The sequence below is a fragment of the Cryptomeria japonica genome, chromosome 2 (assembly GCF_030272615.1).
Source record: "Cryptomeria japonica chromosome 2, Sugi_1.0, whole genome shotgun sequence".
NCBI lineage: Eukaryota > Viridiplantae > Streptophyta > Pinopsida > Cupressales > Cupressaceae > Cryptomeria > Cryptomeria japonica.
Window position 1 is genome coordinate 660206116 of NC_081406.1, and position 17749 is coordinate 660223864.

Here is a 17749-nt window from a genome sequence, read left to right on the forward strand (position 1 = left end):
AGAATATTTTATATTTGACCAAAAACAGTACTAATGATAATACTTTAATACTTTATAGACAATCATTCTAGTAATTAACATAGCCAAATGAAGATTTTAGGTTTTTCCATGTAGATCTTAAGTTTGACTCTCTTCAATTGAATTATTTGATAACTAATCAATTTCAAATTCACTTTATTAAATTCTAGATTGCTAGACTAATCTACCCTTTCCTCTATATTTTTTTTAAAAAAGAAAGAAAGAAAAAAAGTTATCGGCAAACACTCAAGTTATAGGGTAAAGACTCAGCTAATGTAAGAGTTCATTTAAAAAAAACTATGGCTTCTTGTTTATTACAATTACTATATATAAACGAGTAAGTTGCGCATTGCTTAACCCTCGCGTTGTTCCCTCTCCGACCGGAATAGCCTGTGAATCTGTAATAGATAGGCATTCGACTGTTACGACTTCTACAAATTTGGCATCGGCGTCTTTATCTTTTGACGCAAAATCATCTGTGCAGAAGTTTACGAGCCATTATCTGTGTTAGAGGCAATTATCTGTGTTAGAGGCCATTGATTTCCAATCAATATGGTGCACCCCTTAATTTTTGAAGGCTTTCCCAATCAGTAGCTTTTCTCCTCAGCTTTTTCACCCCATTGAAGATTTAGAAGGGTTTTGAGCAATGTTTATCGCGGCCGTCCTGGCGAATCTGATCGTGGCAGGTTTTGCTCTTCAGAATTTGCGTGTGTTGGGACCAGGCCTCAATCCCTTCGCCATGCCCAAGTAGTTATTTTCTATAACCTGTTTGAAAGAAATCAGATAATGTAAACACACACCCATTCTGGCTTTGGTTTTCTACATTTCATTAAGTACCTGGGCAAGGGTTTCCTTCCATCCGCGTTCTTTATTGGAGGGCAACATCGACAGACACTTTGCCTTGGAGGAGATTAGGGTTTGAAGAAGTTAAATTTTGATCCTCTTTTTAATTTGGGTTTTTCTGGTGAGAAAATACCATTTTGCTGAATCGAATTTGGGTTGGGAGTATCATGCCTCAAGAAAGGCAGTTTTCATTTCGAAGGTTGACACGCAGGCGATCGATGCCCAATCCGCATGAAATAGATGACAGGGGTTGGGCTCCTCTTCATATTGGAGCTCGTAAAGGCGATTTGAAATTGGTGAGTTTCTGTTCTTTTATATATGTCACTTTGAAAGGGTTCATCTTGTTTATATTAGAGAATGGATTGGTAGCTGTGCCTAAATATGTAAGAGTCTCTGGATAAATATGCACGGAATATTTAAGTGAGGATATCATTGGTCTTGTTCAATTTTTCAATTGGGCTTTTGCCATAATATTGAGAATCGGAGTACTGGCCAAAATCTAATCGACTCCTTAAAAACAGAAAAACTTTTAAAACAAGGAAATTCTAATACTTATATTAATTTTGTTTTACTGGTTTTGGTCAATTTTTTGCCCCTATGACGAATATCAGCTTTAAGGACTTTTATTTCCTATTTAGGACAGTTTAGTAGCTTTAAAATATGCATTGTGTGGAATTTTACTTTATCCAGAATTTATGTGTTTAAACTTAATCTTTAAAGTTTTTTTTTTTCGAACTTTGGATAATGTTAGGAACTATCTTTGGGTCAAACTTAGATATATCTAAATTGGGCTTGCTTTAGCTTAGAACTAGCTTTTAGGAAAACCTATGATTGTTGCAACAGCAATTTCACTGCAACAATGAACATAAGATTTTCACAGTCCATGAGATTATGCAATAAGTGTGTGGGAAAAAAATGTGTATTTGATTTCTGCTTCTGTAAAATTGTGTATTTGATTTCTGCATCAATGTTTCAAATCACACTCTCTGATCCACAATATTGCTCTTGAGAATTTGAATGTGGTTTGCATTCCTCATTAACAAAACTTTCAAACAGTGTTTAGAATCTCATTATACCTTCGCCAGTTAATAACATTATGATTTGGTTGTATGTCAGAAGTTATGTTTGTATACATAATGATTAATATCTATTGAAAGAGTAAATGCACACCAACAGATTAATTATTTAACTTTTTGTTTTTTGTATGTTGCTATATTTTCTATCCAAGAACACACCTTTTCTAAAAGTTCATTGCATTCTTATGCATCATTATACTCATTTTTGTGTGATGTGGTGACCTGTTGCTATGAAGTTTTCCTTTTATGAACTTGGATGCATTTTTTAGCTGAGGAAAAAATTTAAATTTACATTAACATACCAAAATATGCAAAGCTTGAAGAAAAGCAGTGTAGATTTCTTACACAGGCTTCTAGACCAAGTTATTAATAGCTGGTTTGATAAGCCAGGCTTCTACAAATGTGCCATTGAGCTAATGCAATAAAAAATCTTACCTCATAATATGTGCTATCCAGCTAATATAATCAAGTTTGCAAATTTTCTACAACTTGTAATATCACAGAGATCATTCAAGAATTATATGTAGCCAGCAAATAGAATCCACAAGTCAAAGCTGTATTCTGGAGTACAAAGTTATTTTTTCGAAATAATATTTTTCACTTACATCTCCATTGGAAAATTTTGTCCTTATAGATAACCTAAAATGTACTGAGAATCTGATGTGAAAATCTAGAGGCTATTTTGGAAAACAACACACAATTATCTCAGAAAGCTCATCCATTGCCTGAAAATGTAGTAAGAAGATTCATTCTTTGTATTGATTGAAGTAGACAATACAACCACACTTGAAGAATACTGGCAAATTAGGTCTTAGATTGCCAATTATCCTGAATTTCTATATCTACCACCCTATCTTGTCTTTCCTGTCTCATAGTATTTCTGAAATCGGCTTCTGGCCTTCCCTCTCATCTAAGCTTCTACCATAATTGGTTGCTCAATCTTTACTCTTTTAATTTCTTTTCATGATGCATATGAAAAAGGAAATTATTCCAAAATAAGCCTTGATAACGATTATTACATCCCGAATGCTTCAGACTTGAGAGTTGTCAACTCTCAGTAAACTCCCTGTTATTTGCTACTATTATGATTCTTGAGCCCCATTTTCTTTTTGGCTTCCTTGTACCTTCTCTTTTGGCCAGCCAAGCATCTCAACAAGACCACAGACTTAACTTTATTGATTGTATTGCCATTAAAATCGATTGCATAAATTGCAATGTGATTGCTTATACAGGTTCTAGAGACTTCTACTGCCTACCAGCCTCATTAACAATAAAATCGTATTTTAAATATACATCATTATATATATATATATATATATATATATATATCATAGAAACGGGACTCAGACTCGGCAAGGCCAACTTGACTCGGGAGTCAAAACTCAGCTGGACTCAGCAAAGTGAAAAACTCAAGAAATTTAGAGATTTTTAAAGATTTAAAACTTGTTTCATGCACCCTTTATTAAATACACCTTAAAGACCCAATAATATCATGAAATAGAAGCTAATCACAAGTATACATCAATCACATAAGCATAAACACAAATTGAAGCTGAAGGAAATAACAAACATAGATATATAAATATTGTCAAATGTATACAATATTACAAAACTCATGGAATAAAAAATCTGAAATGTGCTAGGGCAGGAATTGTAACAATCAACCTTGGTGTTGCAATTAAAGAGAGAGATTTTCGCAGTACAACTAACCAGGGATCATTGTAAAAAAACCCAGAGTTATTAGCATATTAATATAGAATGAGAATTTGCAGATAATTTATGAATTTGGCTCAGGAGAGGCTACGCACCCTGAGTGCTGAGGCTGAGCAGCTACGCTCTCAGGCCAGACAGAACGTTTTTATTCTTTTTTATTTCCTCCCCCCAAAAAGAAAACACTAGCAACCTTAAATACTAACCTAAGGCCTCCCAAAGTCGGCCACAAAACAAATTTCAAAAATCATAAAAGAGTTTGGCGCCCACCAAGTCGGCCACCCATTAAAAAACTAAATCTAAACACTGGCTGGGTCGGCCCAGCTTAATTGGGGATATTACAGTCCCCTCCCTCAGATGGTTGCTTGTCCTCAAGCAACCTTATACTCGGATGTTCGAAAATTTCAACCCCTTCCCAGGTAGCGTCTTCAATCGGAAGGTTCTTCCATTTCACCAAGTACTCTGGAATGATCTTGTTCCTCAGCCGCTTCTCCCTTACATCAAGCACCGTCTCAGGTTCAAGGATGAGTTTCCCTTCATCGTCAAGTGGCGGCAGCTCCTTGGATGGAATAATCTGCTGTCCAATCGCTTTTTTTAGGCATGACACATGGAAAATGTTATGAATTCTGCTTCTTGGGGGTAACTCGAGCTCATAAGCGACCTCCCCAATTTTGCCAATGACTCGGAATGGCCCGTAGAATTTAGGCTTTAATTTTTCTACTCCATTCCCTTTAAGCGATGACTGACGGTATGGTTGTAGCCTTTCATAGACCATATCATCGACCTCAAAACTCCTTTCAGTCCTGCGCTGATCTGCATAAAGTTTTTGTTGATTCTGGGCACACTGCAAGTTCTCTTTCAAGGCGTTCATGATATCCACATTTTCTTGGATCAAATCTTTAGCCCTTGGGACATGGCTGTCGGCAAGAATTAAATTCATGAAGGAGATGGCTTCATAACCGTAGAGTGCTTTGAACGGACTCATTCCGATTGACATATGATGTGTGGTGTTGTAGCAAAATTCCCCTAGCTGTAACCATTTAACCCAAGCCATCTGTTGCCCTGTCACATAGTTCCTCAAGTATCCCTCAAGCCATTTGTTTACGATCTCTGTTTGCCCATCCGTTTGGGGGTGGTAGCTGGTGCTAGGAGTTAGTTCTGTGTGGGCCAACCGGAAGAGTTCCTGCCAAAACATGCTGATGAACCGGCTATCCCTGTCACTCACAATATTCTTTGGCAGCCCGTGAAGACGAAAAACCTCTCTCATAAATAAGTCTGCAACTTGGTGAGCCTTGAAGTCTGATGGAATGGCATAAAAATGTGCATATTTGGTAAGTTGATCTACCACAACATAGATGCAGTCCTTACCTTGCACCTTTGGAAGGCCTGCGATGAAGTCCATGGAAATACTTTCCCATTTCTGATTTGGAATGGGTAGGGGCTGCAATAATCCCGCTGGAAAGACGTGCTCAGTTTTATTTTGCTGACATGTTGCACATTCCCTCACATGCTGCAAAATATCTTTCTTGAGCCCCTTCCATGCAAAACGCTCTCTCACCTTTTTGTAAGTCTTGAAAAATCCGGGATGACCTGCAAGAGGAGTGTCATGACATGCTCTAATTATCCGGTTTTTAAATTTGGATTGTGGTACCAGGTAAATCCGCTCTTTGTAGAAGATGAGTTCACCAACTACCTTGTATCTGTCATCAACAATCTTACCTTCCCATAAATCACTAGCAAATGAATCTTTAGCATATTCAGCTGTAATTCCTACTCTCCAATCAGCAGATATATCAGTCATAGCACAGAGGTGAGGTTTTCTAGAAAGAGCGTCTTCCACAATATTATTTTTGCCTTTAACATATTCAATATCGAAATTGTAAGCTTGGAGTTTGCTCACCCATTTCTGCTGCCGATCGTTCAAATCTCGCTGATTTAGGAAATATTTCAGGCTGTTATGATCTGTCTTCACTACAAATTTCCCACATACCAAGTATTGTCTGAACTTCGCAAGGGCGTGCATGATAGCCAACATCTCCTTATCATAAATAGAGAGAGTCCTTTCTGGATTGGTGAGCTTCCTACTTTCATAAGCAATGGGGTGCTTATTTTGCATCAACACCGCTCCAATGCCCTCCCCTGAAGCATCGCATTCTAACATGAAAGGAGATGTAAAGTCTGGAATAGCTAAAACGGGGCATGAACTCATTACCTTCTTGAGTTTGTCAAATACTTGTTGAGCCACGTCACTCCAAGCAAATGCTCATTTCTTCAGTAGATGGGTTAATGGCGCTGCTAATTGAGAGAAACCCTTTATAAACCTTCTGTAGTAGCTGCATAGGCCCACGAATCCTCTCAGCTGTGTTAGATTTTTGGGTGCAGCCCATTCCTGAATTGCTTTGATCTTTTCTTCATCTACGCTAACCCCTTGTGCGCTAATCTTGTGGCCCAAGTATAGGATTTCTGTCATCCCAAATGCGCATTTTGACATCTTGGCATAGAAAGAATTCTTCTCGAGAATATCCAATACTTCTTCTATATGTCTCAAATGCTCCTCCCAAGTCTTGCTATAGATTAGAATATCATCAAAGAAAACCAACACAAACTTCCTCAGCTGTAGATTGAATACTTGATTCATGCAAGACTGAAATGTGGCGGGAGCGTTGGTCAACCCAAATGGCATTACTAAGAATTCGTAATGCCCATAGTGACATCGAAATGCAGTCTTCTGCACATCTTCATTTCTAACTCTGATTTGATGATACCCAGAACGTAGATCAATCTTGGAGAAATAGACTGCCCCATGCAATTCGTCTATCAACTCATCGATCCTGGGAATTGGGTAACGGTTTTTGATTGTCTTTTTGTTGAGGGCTCTATAATCAATGCACATCCGGAACGTCCCATCCTTCTTTTTGACCAATACAACTGATGATGCAAAGGGGCTTGAACTTGGCCTTATGAGCCCCATTTCCAACAGCTCCCTGATGGCTTTCTCAATCTCTTCTTCATACATTCGTGGGTGTCGGTATGGGGTGGTGATAACTGGTTTGGCCCCTTCCTCGAGTTCTATCACATGCTGAAAGCCTCTATCAGGTGGCAACCCTGCTGGAATTTCTTGAAAAACCTTGTTCTTTTTATCCAGAATTTGTTGAATGTCGGCAGGGAAAGCTTCTTCCTCCTTTGCTGGACGTGGATCCATGATCAAGCATTCAGCTGCCCAAGCTAACTCTTCTCTTCGGAAGAATCTCTCCATTCTTTTGACAGAAACCATCATAGGCCCATTTTGTGAAAGGCCCTTGAGGACAACTTCCTTTCCGTCCCATTCAAACTTAAGCTCCATTGTACGGTGATTGATTCTATATTCTCCCAATGTTTGGAGCCATTGAACTCCTATGACTACCTCGATATCGCCTATGTCCACAACATAGAAGTCATCTCGAATTTTGATGCCCCCAAGTGTTAACTCCATCTGGTTCACACGAGTGGTGCAGGTAAGGATGCTTCCAGCGGCAGCAACATCAAACCCTTCAAACTGCTCTGTCTCCAAATGCATTCTGCGCACTGTCTTAGTGTCAATAAAGTTGTGAGTAGCTCCTCCATCTATCAAAACTGTCACTTGCTGTCCTCGAAGTACTCCTCTAACTCGGAATGACTTGTATCGAGGAGCTGCTGACAGTGTTGCCAAAGTACCTCCTATGTTACCTCCTTCAACTACCACCTCTTGCTCTTCTTCATTGGTGGTTAATTCATCTTCTTTGGATTCGTTCTCAGGGAGTATTTCTATGTAGTAAACTTGACTTCTTCCTTGACACCTGTGATTGTTAGTCCACTTATCCTTGCAATAGAAACACAGCCCCTTCTTCCGAAGTTCATTTCTTGACATCTCATGAGGCCCTTGAGGAGGAACTTTGGGTGGTTGATTGGCCGGGCTGGTTTTAAAGACAGGCTTGGTTGGCTGTATTGCTGGTGTGTTCTTGACTCCCATTTTCCCTTTCTTGGTGGAGTCTTCCAAGTTTAATGCCCTTCGGATAGCTTCTTCTAACGTGGCTGGCTCAAAAGCCCTTACTAGGCCTCGTGTTGATTCTGATAGGCCTTCGATGAAGAAGAACGCGAGTCTTTTTTCTGAAACATCCATCACCATAACTGCAAGCCTCTGGAAATCTGCCACATAGTCTTCCACAGTGCCTATCTGCTTGAGCCTAGTGAGCTCCTGGAAGTAGCTTTCAGGATCTTTCCTATCGAACCTTTCTGTCAATTTCTGGGTGAATTCAGCATATGTAGTTATTTGCCTGAACCCTTGAGTAACCAAGCCGTGATGCCACCATTCGTGAGCTAAACCTTCCAAGTGCAGCATTGCAAACTTGATAGCCTCATCTTCTGCCATGGGGCTGAGAGAAAAATAGGTGTCTAACTTTTGAATCCATGCTTGTGCTGAACCTTTTTCTGTACCATCAAATGTTGGCAGTGTCAACCTGGACATCCTATTCTGCAAATCCCTGTTGAAAAAATGGTTCGTTTGACTCCCCGTTGATCCATTCTTTATGTTGTGAAACTGGATAAATGGGAGTTGTTGTCTTATTTCTGGATCAATCTTCATATAAGCCTCCATGCTGGCGTCAAGATCTCCTTCCGCAAGCCTTTGTTCTTCGCCTCCATTGCTAAGGACCTGTTTGGGTATGAATGAAGGCTGTGTAGGGCGTGTGCCTTTGTTCTGTGACTCGGAACCATTGCCTTCCGTCCCATTGTTGGATGCAGATCTGCTACCAATGTCTTTCATAGTCTGCAGTACTGTTTGCATCAACTTGTTATTCTGCTCCTGCTGTCTGGTCATTTGGTCTTGCATTTGTTTTATGAAATTGAAAAGTTGTTTGTCCTTATCCATCTTATTACCCGCTGCCTCCTATCCCTGACGAATTTGCGGCTGCCTTCTTTCGTTCTCTTTCAAGAGCACGCTGATCTCTTTGACTCAATCGCATAACATCTCCACAGGCTGGCAGAGAGTCCTCGCTCTGATACCACTGAAATGTGCTAGGGCAGGAATTGTAACAATCAACCTTGGTGTTGCAATTAAAGAGAGAGTTTTTCGCAGTACAACTAACCAGGGATCATTGTAAAAAAACCCAGAGTTACTAGCATATTAATATAGAATGAGAATTTGCAGATAATTTATGAATTTGGCTCAGGAGAGGCTACGCACCCTGAGTGCTGAGGCTGAGCAGCTACGCTCTCAGGCCAGACAGAACGTTTTTATTCTTTTTTATTTCCTCCCCCCAAAAAGAAAACACTAGCAACCTTAAATACTAACCTAAGGCCTCCCAAAGTCGGCCACAAAACAAATTTCAAAATCATAAAAGAGTTTGGCGCCCACCAAGTCGGCCACCCATTAAAAAACTAAATCTAAACACTGGCTGGGTCGGCCCAGCTTAATTGGGGATATTACAAAATCCATGTCATCATATGATCAAATGAGATGCAAACTCTTCCTTTCCAACTCCTGATGCACCAAATGAAAGTATATGTTGTTATATGGAATTGGAGCCTAATCAGACTCGGAGGTTAAAATTTCCCTTCTTTCATCGGCGCAATTTCTCCCCTAATTTTACGACGGGGGTTTGGGGGCAGTGCCTTCAAGTTGGGGTCAAGGGGCAACACCCCTTGTGGGGTCCAAGGGCAGTGCCCTTGGCGCGCTCCCCATCATGATATAGGGCGGGGTCGAGGGGCAGCGCCCCACGAGGCCAAAAGACTTTTATTGTTTTATACAGGCGTCGGGTGTTATTTTTCTATTATTTCTCCTCACATCTCACCTTTCTCCTCCTATTTTGCCAAATGAATGAAATGAAGTTCACTTTTAGGCTCAAAGCATAATATAAACCAAAAAATATCAATTCAAAACATATAAGAAGTTGTGTTTTTTTACCTTAAAGTTACATGCTGCCGGCCGAGTTTGGGAGTCAGGACTCGACAAACTCGGCAATTTTGGGCCCTTTTTTGACCCAGACTTGTCCGAGTCCAAGTCCAAGTCCATTGGACTCAGTGAGCATGACTCGACTCAGAAATCGGCCAAACTTGGCGATTTTGGGCGATTCCCGTTTCTCTGATATATATATATATATATATATATATATATATATATATATATATATATATATATATATATACAGTGTTCCATGGAAATGTGTTTCCCCCCCTCCAGGCCCAAGTACCCCATCCCCGAAACTTTTTCCCTTTGTCCCCCTGTCCCCGAAGCCCGTCCTCAATGACTGTGGAACAATGATATATATAGTCTAGAAAGGCGTCTAAGGCTTTGCAAGAGACAATAATAGTTTTAACCCCACGTTGAGTGAAACACCTCAGAAGCTGATTGCTTGCTAAACCAGCTCATGGAATTCATTGTCTGTACCAAAAACATATAAAAATCTAGAATTCTTTATTGGGATATTTCCAGTGTTCCACGGAAACACGTTTCCCCCTCTCCAGGCCCAAGCCCCCCTGTCCCCACAACTTTTGCCCTTTGTCCCCCCATCCCCGAAGCCCGTCCCCCCGTCTCCCCATCCCCAATGGCCGTGGAACACTGGATATTTCATTGTTTGTACAAAAAATATATAAAAATCACAAATATATACCTATTAGCAGCCTATAAACAGGAATTTATTTCAGAATAGCACATAGTGTCATATAATAAACAAAACCATCATCACAATTAAAAATAGTGCTTCAATGTCATGATAGATATTCATTGTGCAATATTAAAATAATAAAATAAAAAAAGAGATTCCGCCAAGTCAAACAAAAACTAAATGGAAAACGGCATGGATATGCTAATTTTACTATTGCAATATTAAAAATTAAAGAGTGTTTTTAGTATTTACTCAACATAGATATGTATAAATCAGTGAAATTCCCATTTGCTGTTAACAGAAATAACACATTAATGAATCACATTTTATTTAGGGACATCATGCTGACAATTAGAATATTATAGAAATCAATCATTTCATGCCTCAACTGCACAAGGAGATTCATATCTCATTAATAATACAAATCAATGTATCAGATATGATACTACAATGCCAAGTTTAATAATTAATACAAGTCATATGAAATCAAATCTGTCTTCAATAATCCAAGTCTGTGGCATACAATTGCAAGAGGGAGAGCATCACCCGACTGTTTTATTTAGAATCCATCTAAGAACTAATGCTGTGTACTAATGCATATAAATCATCATACAATTTCTAGATACCTTATAGCTATGCATGATACATTTGATTAGTTTGCAGCTTTAGACACGGTGAACTGACAATGCAAGCAGTGTTTTTGCATTACTTTGGCCAAAGATTTATAAATAAGAATTCATTTAAGTACACGTGGTCATTATGTTCACACATCACTTTCTCAAACTGGATATTGACAAAATGATTTTACACCTCTGTTTTCATAAAAATAAATTAACATGCATGCTTATGAAAACCATCATATGCACAGTAACATAAAAAACTTCAAGCATAGGTATTTGGAAATATATATCCTTAAGGTAACCCTTTAGGTTAGAAGGGGAAGAATGCTCTCACACACACACACACGTGTCCTTATGGTAACTCTTTAGGTTAGAAGAGGAATAATGCTGTGTGTGTTCTTTCTCTCATACACTATCAACCTCGATTACAATATTGTCTTATTGATTTGATCATCAAGCTATCCTCTGCTAGCTATTATAGTCATTAATTCTGATATAGTGCATTTATATAAGTATTATGGATATGTATAATTGCTGATAGTTAGACGTGAATGTATACACGGCAAAAATGTTTTGAACTGCACATTACATTTTCTTAAGAAGATATACTAGTAATCCGGGGATGATAGCTTAGTACCAAACAGAAGCACACAGTTAGATGCCTATTTATAAGTTTTTTGTGAGTGCATAGGATTTGGGTGTGGTAGTGGTGGGTAAAGGTTTGGGGGTAGGGTTCCCTGTGGGGTCGAGGGGCTGCACCCTCATAGGGTCTTGGGGCCGTGCAAATTAAGGCCTTCAAAATCATACAAACCTTCACCCCACACACCATTTTCACAATTTTATCATTTTGTTTTTTTGCAACACAGTCCTAACTATTTTTAAAACTTGTGAGTGATTTGGAATGAGGCTTAGATGCCTATTTATAAATTTTGTGTGAGTGCATAGGATTTAGGTGGGGCTCATAGATTCCTAGGGTTAGGGTTTTGTCATGCAGATTAAAAACACTTACTTTTTATTTTTTATTTTTAAATATTGACTTTTTCCTTTTCTTGCTGTTGGGGGTGCCTGGAAGTCCCAGGGAGGATTGAGAGAACTCCTGGGAGTCCCCTAGATATCTTTGAGTCCTCAAGCCATCCCCAAACGAGGGGGACTTCCTAGAAATATCCTCTCCCTGAGGGGGATGTCCTGAAAATGTCCCCAGGTTAGTGGTGAAGGTGGGGAGATGTCCCCCCAAATCTTGGAAACATTGGGATTTTTTGAATAACAGGACCTTTGATGTAAAATTGGATTGATGTTCAAATTTATCTCATGATTTATTAACAATTTAACAGAAATCCTTGGTTGCATATTTGCTGGAGGTGTTGATTTTTTCCCTTGCCTTCTGTTTTTGGAATAATGAAAAGTGAATTACTATACATACTTTGGGATTCCAAACTGTAAAGTTATTTTACGATCATTTCTCTGCCATTTTCCTTTTTAGGTTGTTTTTATACAGTTTTAGGTTTTAAAAGGAAACATAATGGATGAAATGAAACAATGCGTTTCTCTGTTTGGATGCATGCCAAGTCACAAGATCCGTGTTCAAGTTTGGTGAGATTTTTTTTGGAACAAGTTCATCAATTGATAAAATTCAGGATTAAGTTTGAATGATATAAGTTAAAAAATTAAATTAAGGTATAGCAAAAACTTTCTAAAAGCACAATGATAAAATGTAACAAAAACTGAATATTAATAATTTCAAATTACTTACCTATCAATTTTTTTTCAATTAATAGTAAAGCTTGATAAAAACTTAAATTAATCATAAATATATTAAATTTAAATTTAACATAGAACTAATCAAAATATTATAAATCATTAATATTTTTTCAATCATAAAGTATAATACTTAAAAAAAATTAAATTGAAATTAAGAAGTCTTATTAAAATTAAAACTTATGCAACAAATAAATAAAATATAACGCTAAGTTCTAACTGAAATTAGGAAAACTCCAAGATGCTTTCTGTTCTGTCGCATGATTCTGTGCTTACTTGAGGGTACCCTAAATCATTTGATTTACTCATTAAAAATTGCGGGCTTGTCTCTAATAGTGGATACCTTCTCTTCAGCTTTTTGGCTATGGACAAGTTTAAAATTGTTGGTAATTCCTTTCCTTTGCTCTGCCCCCGGATGAGAATCTTGCGTGTGCTTTTGGTTCTCTGTATGGCATGACTGCAGTATGAGATTCTGCTCATTGTTTAGGTTTTAGTTCGTCCTCTAAGCATTCATTAGGTGGATCCAGTCCTTCCATGACTCTCAATGGCAAAATGGTGGATCTCATTGGAATGGTGAGCCACGTCAATCAATCACCTGCATGTAAAATTGCCATTACAGGTTGCTCTTGTAAACTCCAGTTCTGTTGTAATAGGTTCCTCCATCCTTGGGGTTGCTGGTGTTACCTCTATCTTGTCACCCTCTAACCTTGTTATTGTCTCTTTCAATATGATGGTCAGAAATCAATCTCGTGCAACCAATTGCACAGCAAGGGTTTCTTTTAGTGCCAAGGTGTGTGTGACTACTCCAGCAATCTTCCAACCTTTTGCTGGAACTACAGAATTAAATTGGATGATGAGGTGGGTTCATCGTGAAGTACACCTACTTCATTGTTTAGATTCTAGAACATCTGCTCGAGCACAATGTGATGTTCAAAGTTTCAAAATTATGGCCAAAATTATGTGATATGTATGGGTCTTTGAGCATTGGAAACAGAACATGGAAGATGCAATTTTATTTAATCCTGTGCTTGGTGTTTTTTCATTCCTGAATCTGACTCACTACAGATAGAGTTTGTTCCACAAGCTGGCCTGTGGCACTGTCAGGGCGATTTTCTCTGCATTAAGCGTTGGTTTCATACTTTTGATCCACCATATTTTTTCTCTACTTTTTTGTGGATAAGATTGCCTTACCTGCCATTGGAATTCAAGGAAACTAAGAACCTTTGAGGATTTTGGTAATGGACTCCAAAATATTCACCTTATGTCAGATGTGACTTCTAGTTACTCTTGCTCCAGTTATGCCTGCATCTATATTGCAATGGATATTAACAAGGGTTTGCCTGTAGGATGGTGGTCAGTGACTGAAGATGGTGACAACCTACAGACTAGAAGAAAATGGCACCATTTTCTTCTCTATTGAGCATTTAGCTTTTAATAACCGGAAATATTCTTCAAGGCAACTGCTGTGCAAGGTAGCGAAGTTTTAGCTTATGTTGCGAAAGACACACGGTGTTGCTAAATATTATCATTGATTGTTCCAGATGTTTCATCTAAGGCTAATGCCCAGTCTATGTCTATTGAGGCAAAGTTTGCTGAAGCTTCTGACTTGGATTTAGTGCCCCTGGCTTCTGTAATTGAAGGGAAATTCTTAGAACATTTCAGGGGTCAGACGCTTAAAATAAGTAGTCTAGAATCAATGTTAGTAAAGGTTGCTACTTTTCTAGCTAAGGATGTGCTGGAAAGTTATGAGACTCCCAAAGGATGGGATCTGGATTTGGGGTTGAATTCGGAGGTTTCTCGTGAAACAAACTGGATAGAGTTGAAGAATCCGAGAAAAGATCAAAGGAAGAATAAGATTCATTTGTCAATGACTCTTAGATTGCTAAAAAATAAGAAAGGCTAGTTTGTGGGTATTGTCTTTTACAGCCTGGACAGGTATGGTTGAGCCTTGGTGAAAATTTAGGAAAAAGCTCATTGATCCAAAAAAATAACCAAACATAGAAAATCAAAATAAAATATGAGAAAAATAAATACTTGATAAAAGTTGTATTAATAATTAAAATTATAATAATTTTAATACTTTTAACTAAGTTAAGATTATAACATGTAATTATAATTTAAATTTCAAATTATGAAGTTTATTACAAGTAAGATTAAATCAGCATTGCATTAGTAGAAAAAATATATGTATTTTAAAATTATATTTAAATTTCAATTAGCATGATAAGGTAATAGAGCTCAATATAAGTTATTCTAAGTTAAAAATAAATCTATATGATAGTTCTTATAAAAAATTTAATAAGTTATTAACTACAAACTACAAAGTTATATTTAAATTTATTAATACAAATACTAACAAACAGATTTATTAAAAGTTAACTAAAGTATACTCTCAATTCTCTCCAAAGGAGAGTGTCTTGTAAGGAATACATTTTTTTAATTTATTTATCTTGGTCAGAGTTTATGTTTCCAAAATTGGGTTAAAAAAGATTACTTTTTGAGAAATCACAGGAATGAACATAGCATGGGCAGTCAATGAGGAACATGGCAGCAAGGCACAACACAATCAATCGTTCCACCCAATCTGCAATTTAGCCCTTTGTCTCAAATCCACCACTTGTGCCCTTGATTGATATAGTGCACTTGATCGATTTGCGGTCAACTTAGTTCAATCAAACCTTAAGTTGTATACAGTTATAGCCTTTGTATATGAACCACTAGGACAATGGATCAAACTGAAGAATCAGCAAAATAACCTAACTTTTGCAGAATCAAATCAAACTGTTCTATATGGTTTTGGTAAAGTGCAATGGTTTTTTCTGAGATTGTGATTTAATTTAACAGCTTTGAATTTTCCAATGGTGTCATTTGAACTCTGTGACTAAGGATGCATGAATGAGACAATTCATGGTTTTGGCTTGTGAGATATTCAAGTTAGATAGAGCAATATTTGGATACAACATGGCTAACACTTACACTATTATAGAGAGCTGTAACACTTACACTATTTGTTTATATTGTTTTCTATGCTAAACGAAATTTAAGAGATTCTCTTATTATACATGTGTAGGTGAGGCATCTATTGGATGAAGGAGCAGATGTAAATGTAGTCTCATTGGGCCCCAAATCACCTGGGGCTACTCCTCTACACCTGGCAGCTATCGGTGGGCATTTGAAGGTGATGGATGAACTACTTGAACGAGGTGCTAACATTGATGCTCGTACAAAGGGTGGTTGTGGATGTAAGTACTAATTCTTATACTTTTTTTTTTATTGGCTTGGGTTTGTCTTCCATCTTCAATTTAAAGGTTTCTTGTGGCTTTCTTTAAAAAAGAAAAGGTCAAGGGTATGAAGTATTTGTGGATCAACTTTTGCAGTTTTTTCTTCTGTACTTGTTAGTATCAGTATTTACTCAGTAAAACCAACTTTATTTTTAGATATGATTATACAAGACAAAATTTCTGAGATGGGCGATACACATTATTAAAATGCAGGGACTCCTCTGCACAATGCAGCAAAAGAGAAGAATAAGAAGGCTATTGAATTTTTGATTGAGAATGGGGCTTTTCTGCCTCCTGATATGAATGACAGGAGATTCAATCCTGACCTGCATTACTGTGCAGGACTTGAATGGGCTTATGAGATCAAATCGCAAAGGGAATCCAGTACTTCTGCAAGTGAGGGAACTTGCAGCGAGGGAACTATTTCAGGAGGCTAGTAACAATCTAGATATCTCATATGGACTGCCCCAGATTGTACTGTGATCTGCGTGATTTTCTTTCTTAAAAGGTTCATGTTGTTGAAACTTCGGAACATGTGGCACTGCAGTCTCATATCTACATATTATACTTGCCAAGTACTATGAAAGAGACAAATCAGTATTTTGTGTTGTAATAATTCTTGTTGAAGTTTGGATTGTTTGATGAAAACTGTGTGTTTTCTGGCAGACTATTAATGATCTTATCCTAATAGACTAATACTATGGAGAGATCCAGTCTTTGTTGTCTCTGTGACTAATGAACGAAACAATTACTTGTTGGTACTATGTCTAATAAGAGTTCAGTTAGGAAACAAAAATTTGTTATACAAGAATGTGGCAATAAATGTTTCCCTTTAGTATTAAATTTGCGTGTTTTTAAGCTCAATGCTTGAATTGTTGGTTACATGTTATTGAGTACCCTACAACTAAAATAAAAAACAAAATGGATGATAAAGTCCTGCAGACAGAAATTTTTGAATCTGTTTACATTTTTGTGCACGATGGGACTTATCCTTATTTTCCAATGGTTTTTCTTTTCACTGTAATGTAGCTATTTAAGATGAATTAGAACTATTTTTCCAGTAGGTGGACTGTTTCTAATTGGTTGCATTCTATATTAATTTTTAATCTTCCGCTCCTATGCTTTATGATATAAGTTCTAGCAAGAATATTGTACATTATATTTTCATTGTACTTTGTCCTTTGGCAAAGGTTGTGCATACTTCAATCTTGACGAGTTTTTGTACTTTGTCATTTGTATAGTATGTTGTCAGAATCAGGTCTGAAGTATGAGTTTTTCTCTCTTGTTCAAAATGTGGGACTGCATGGGGAGTACCGTTGCAGTAAAATAGTTAGTTGGCTTTATATGTTGAGCCATGCAGATATAAAACAGACCAGAGATGCAAAAATCCTGTAGGCAACTTTTACTATTGACCAATGAATTGAATTTTTTTTTGGTTAATTATATGTTTTATCCAATATATATGTAGCCATTTAATTAAAATAAATGTCTAAATTTAAGGATTGGGATGCTAGCCTACATTATATAGATATAATGTATAAATGGTGAAATTATATATTTACAACTTTTAACTATTATTTAATTTTTATTAATTGTTATATTATAATATATTAATTTACTTCAGTTTGAAAATGATAAATATAATATATAAATAGCAAAATGTATTTTTTACAATCTTTTAAATTTATATAAATGTAATTCAATTTTTTTAATAATGGTTTTATTTAATTTTTAAATATCTCCTTGGACTGGAGTTATCATTATTATTAGTTTACTATCGCTTTGGGTGAGATTTTTTTACTTTTCTATAATTCGCTATGCTAAAC

The 17749-nt window shown here is 37.1% G+C and overlaps 1 protein-coding gene across 1 annotated transcript; it reads left to right on the top strand.

The window, feature by feature from the left end:
* The first annotated feature begins 309 nt into the window (after positions 1-309).
* LOC131055166 (phytochrome-interacting ankyrin-repeat protein 2) lies at positions 310-16687 on the top strand. Its single transcript, XM_057989773.2, has 3 exons — positions 310-1157; positions 15713-15884; positions 16137-16687. Exons 1-3 carry the CDS (start codon positions 1029-1031, stop codon positions 16358-16360), a joined length of 525 nt encoding a protein of 174 aa, XP_057845756.1. The 5' UTR covers positions 310-1028; the 3' UTR covers positions 16361-16687.
* Positions 16688-17749: the final 1062 nt, after the last annotated feature.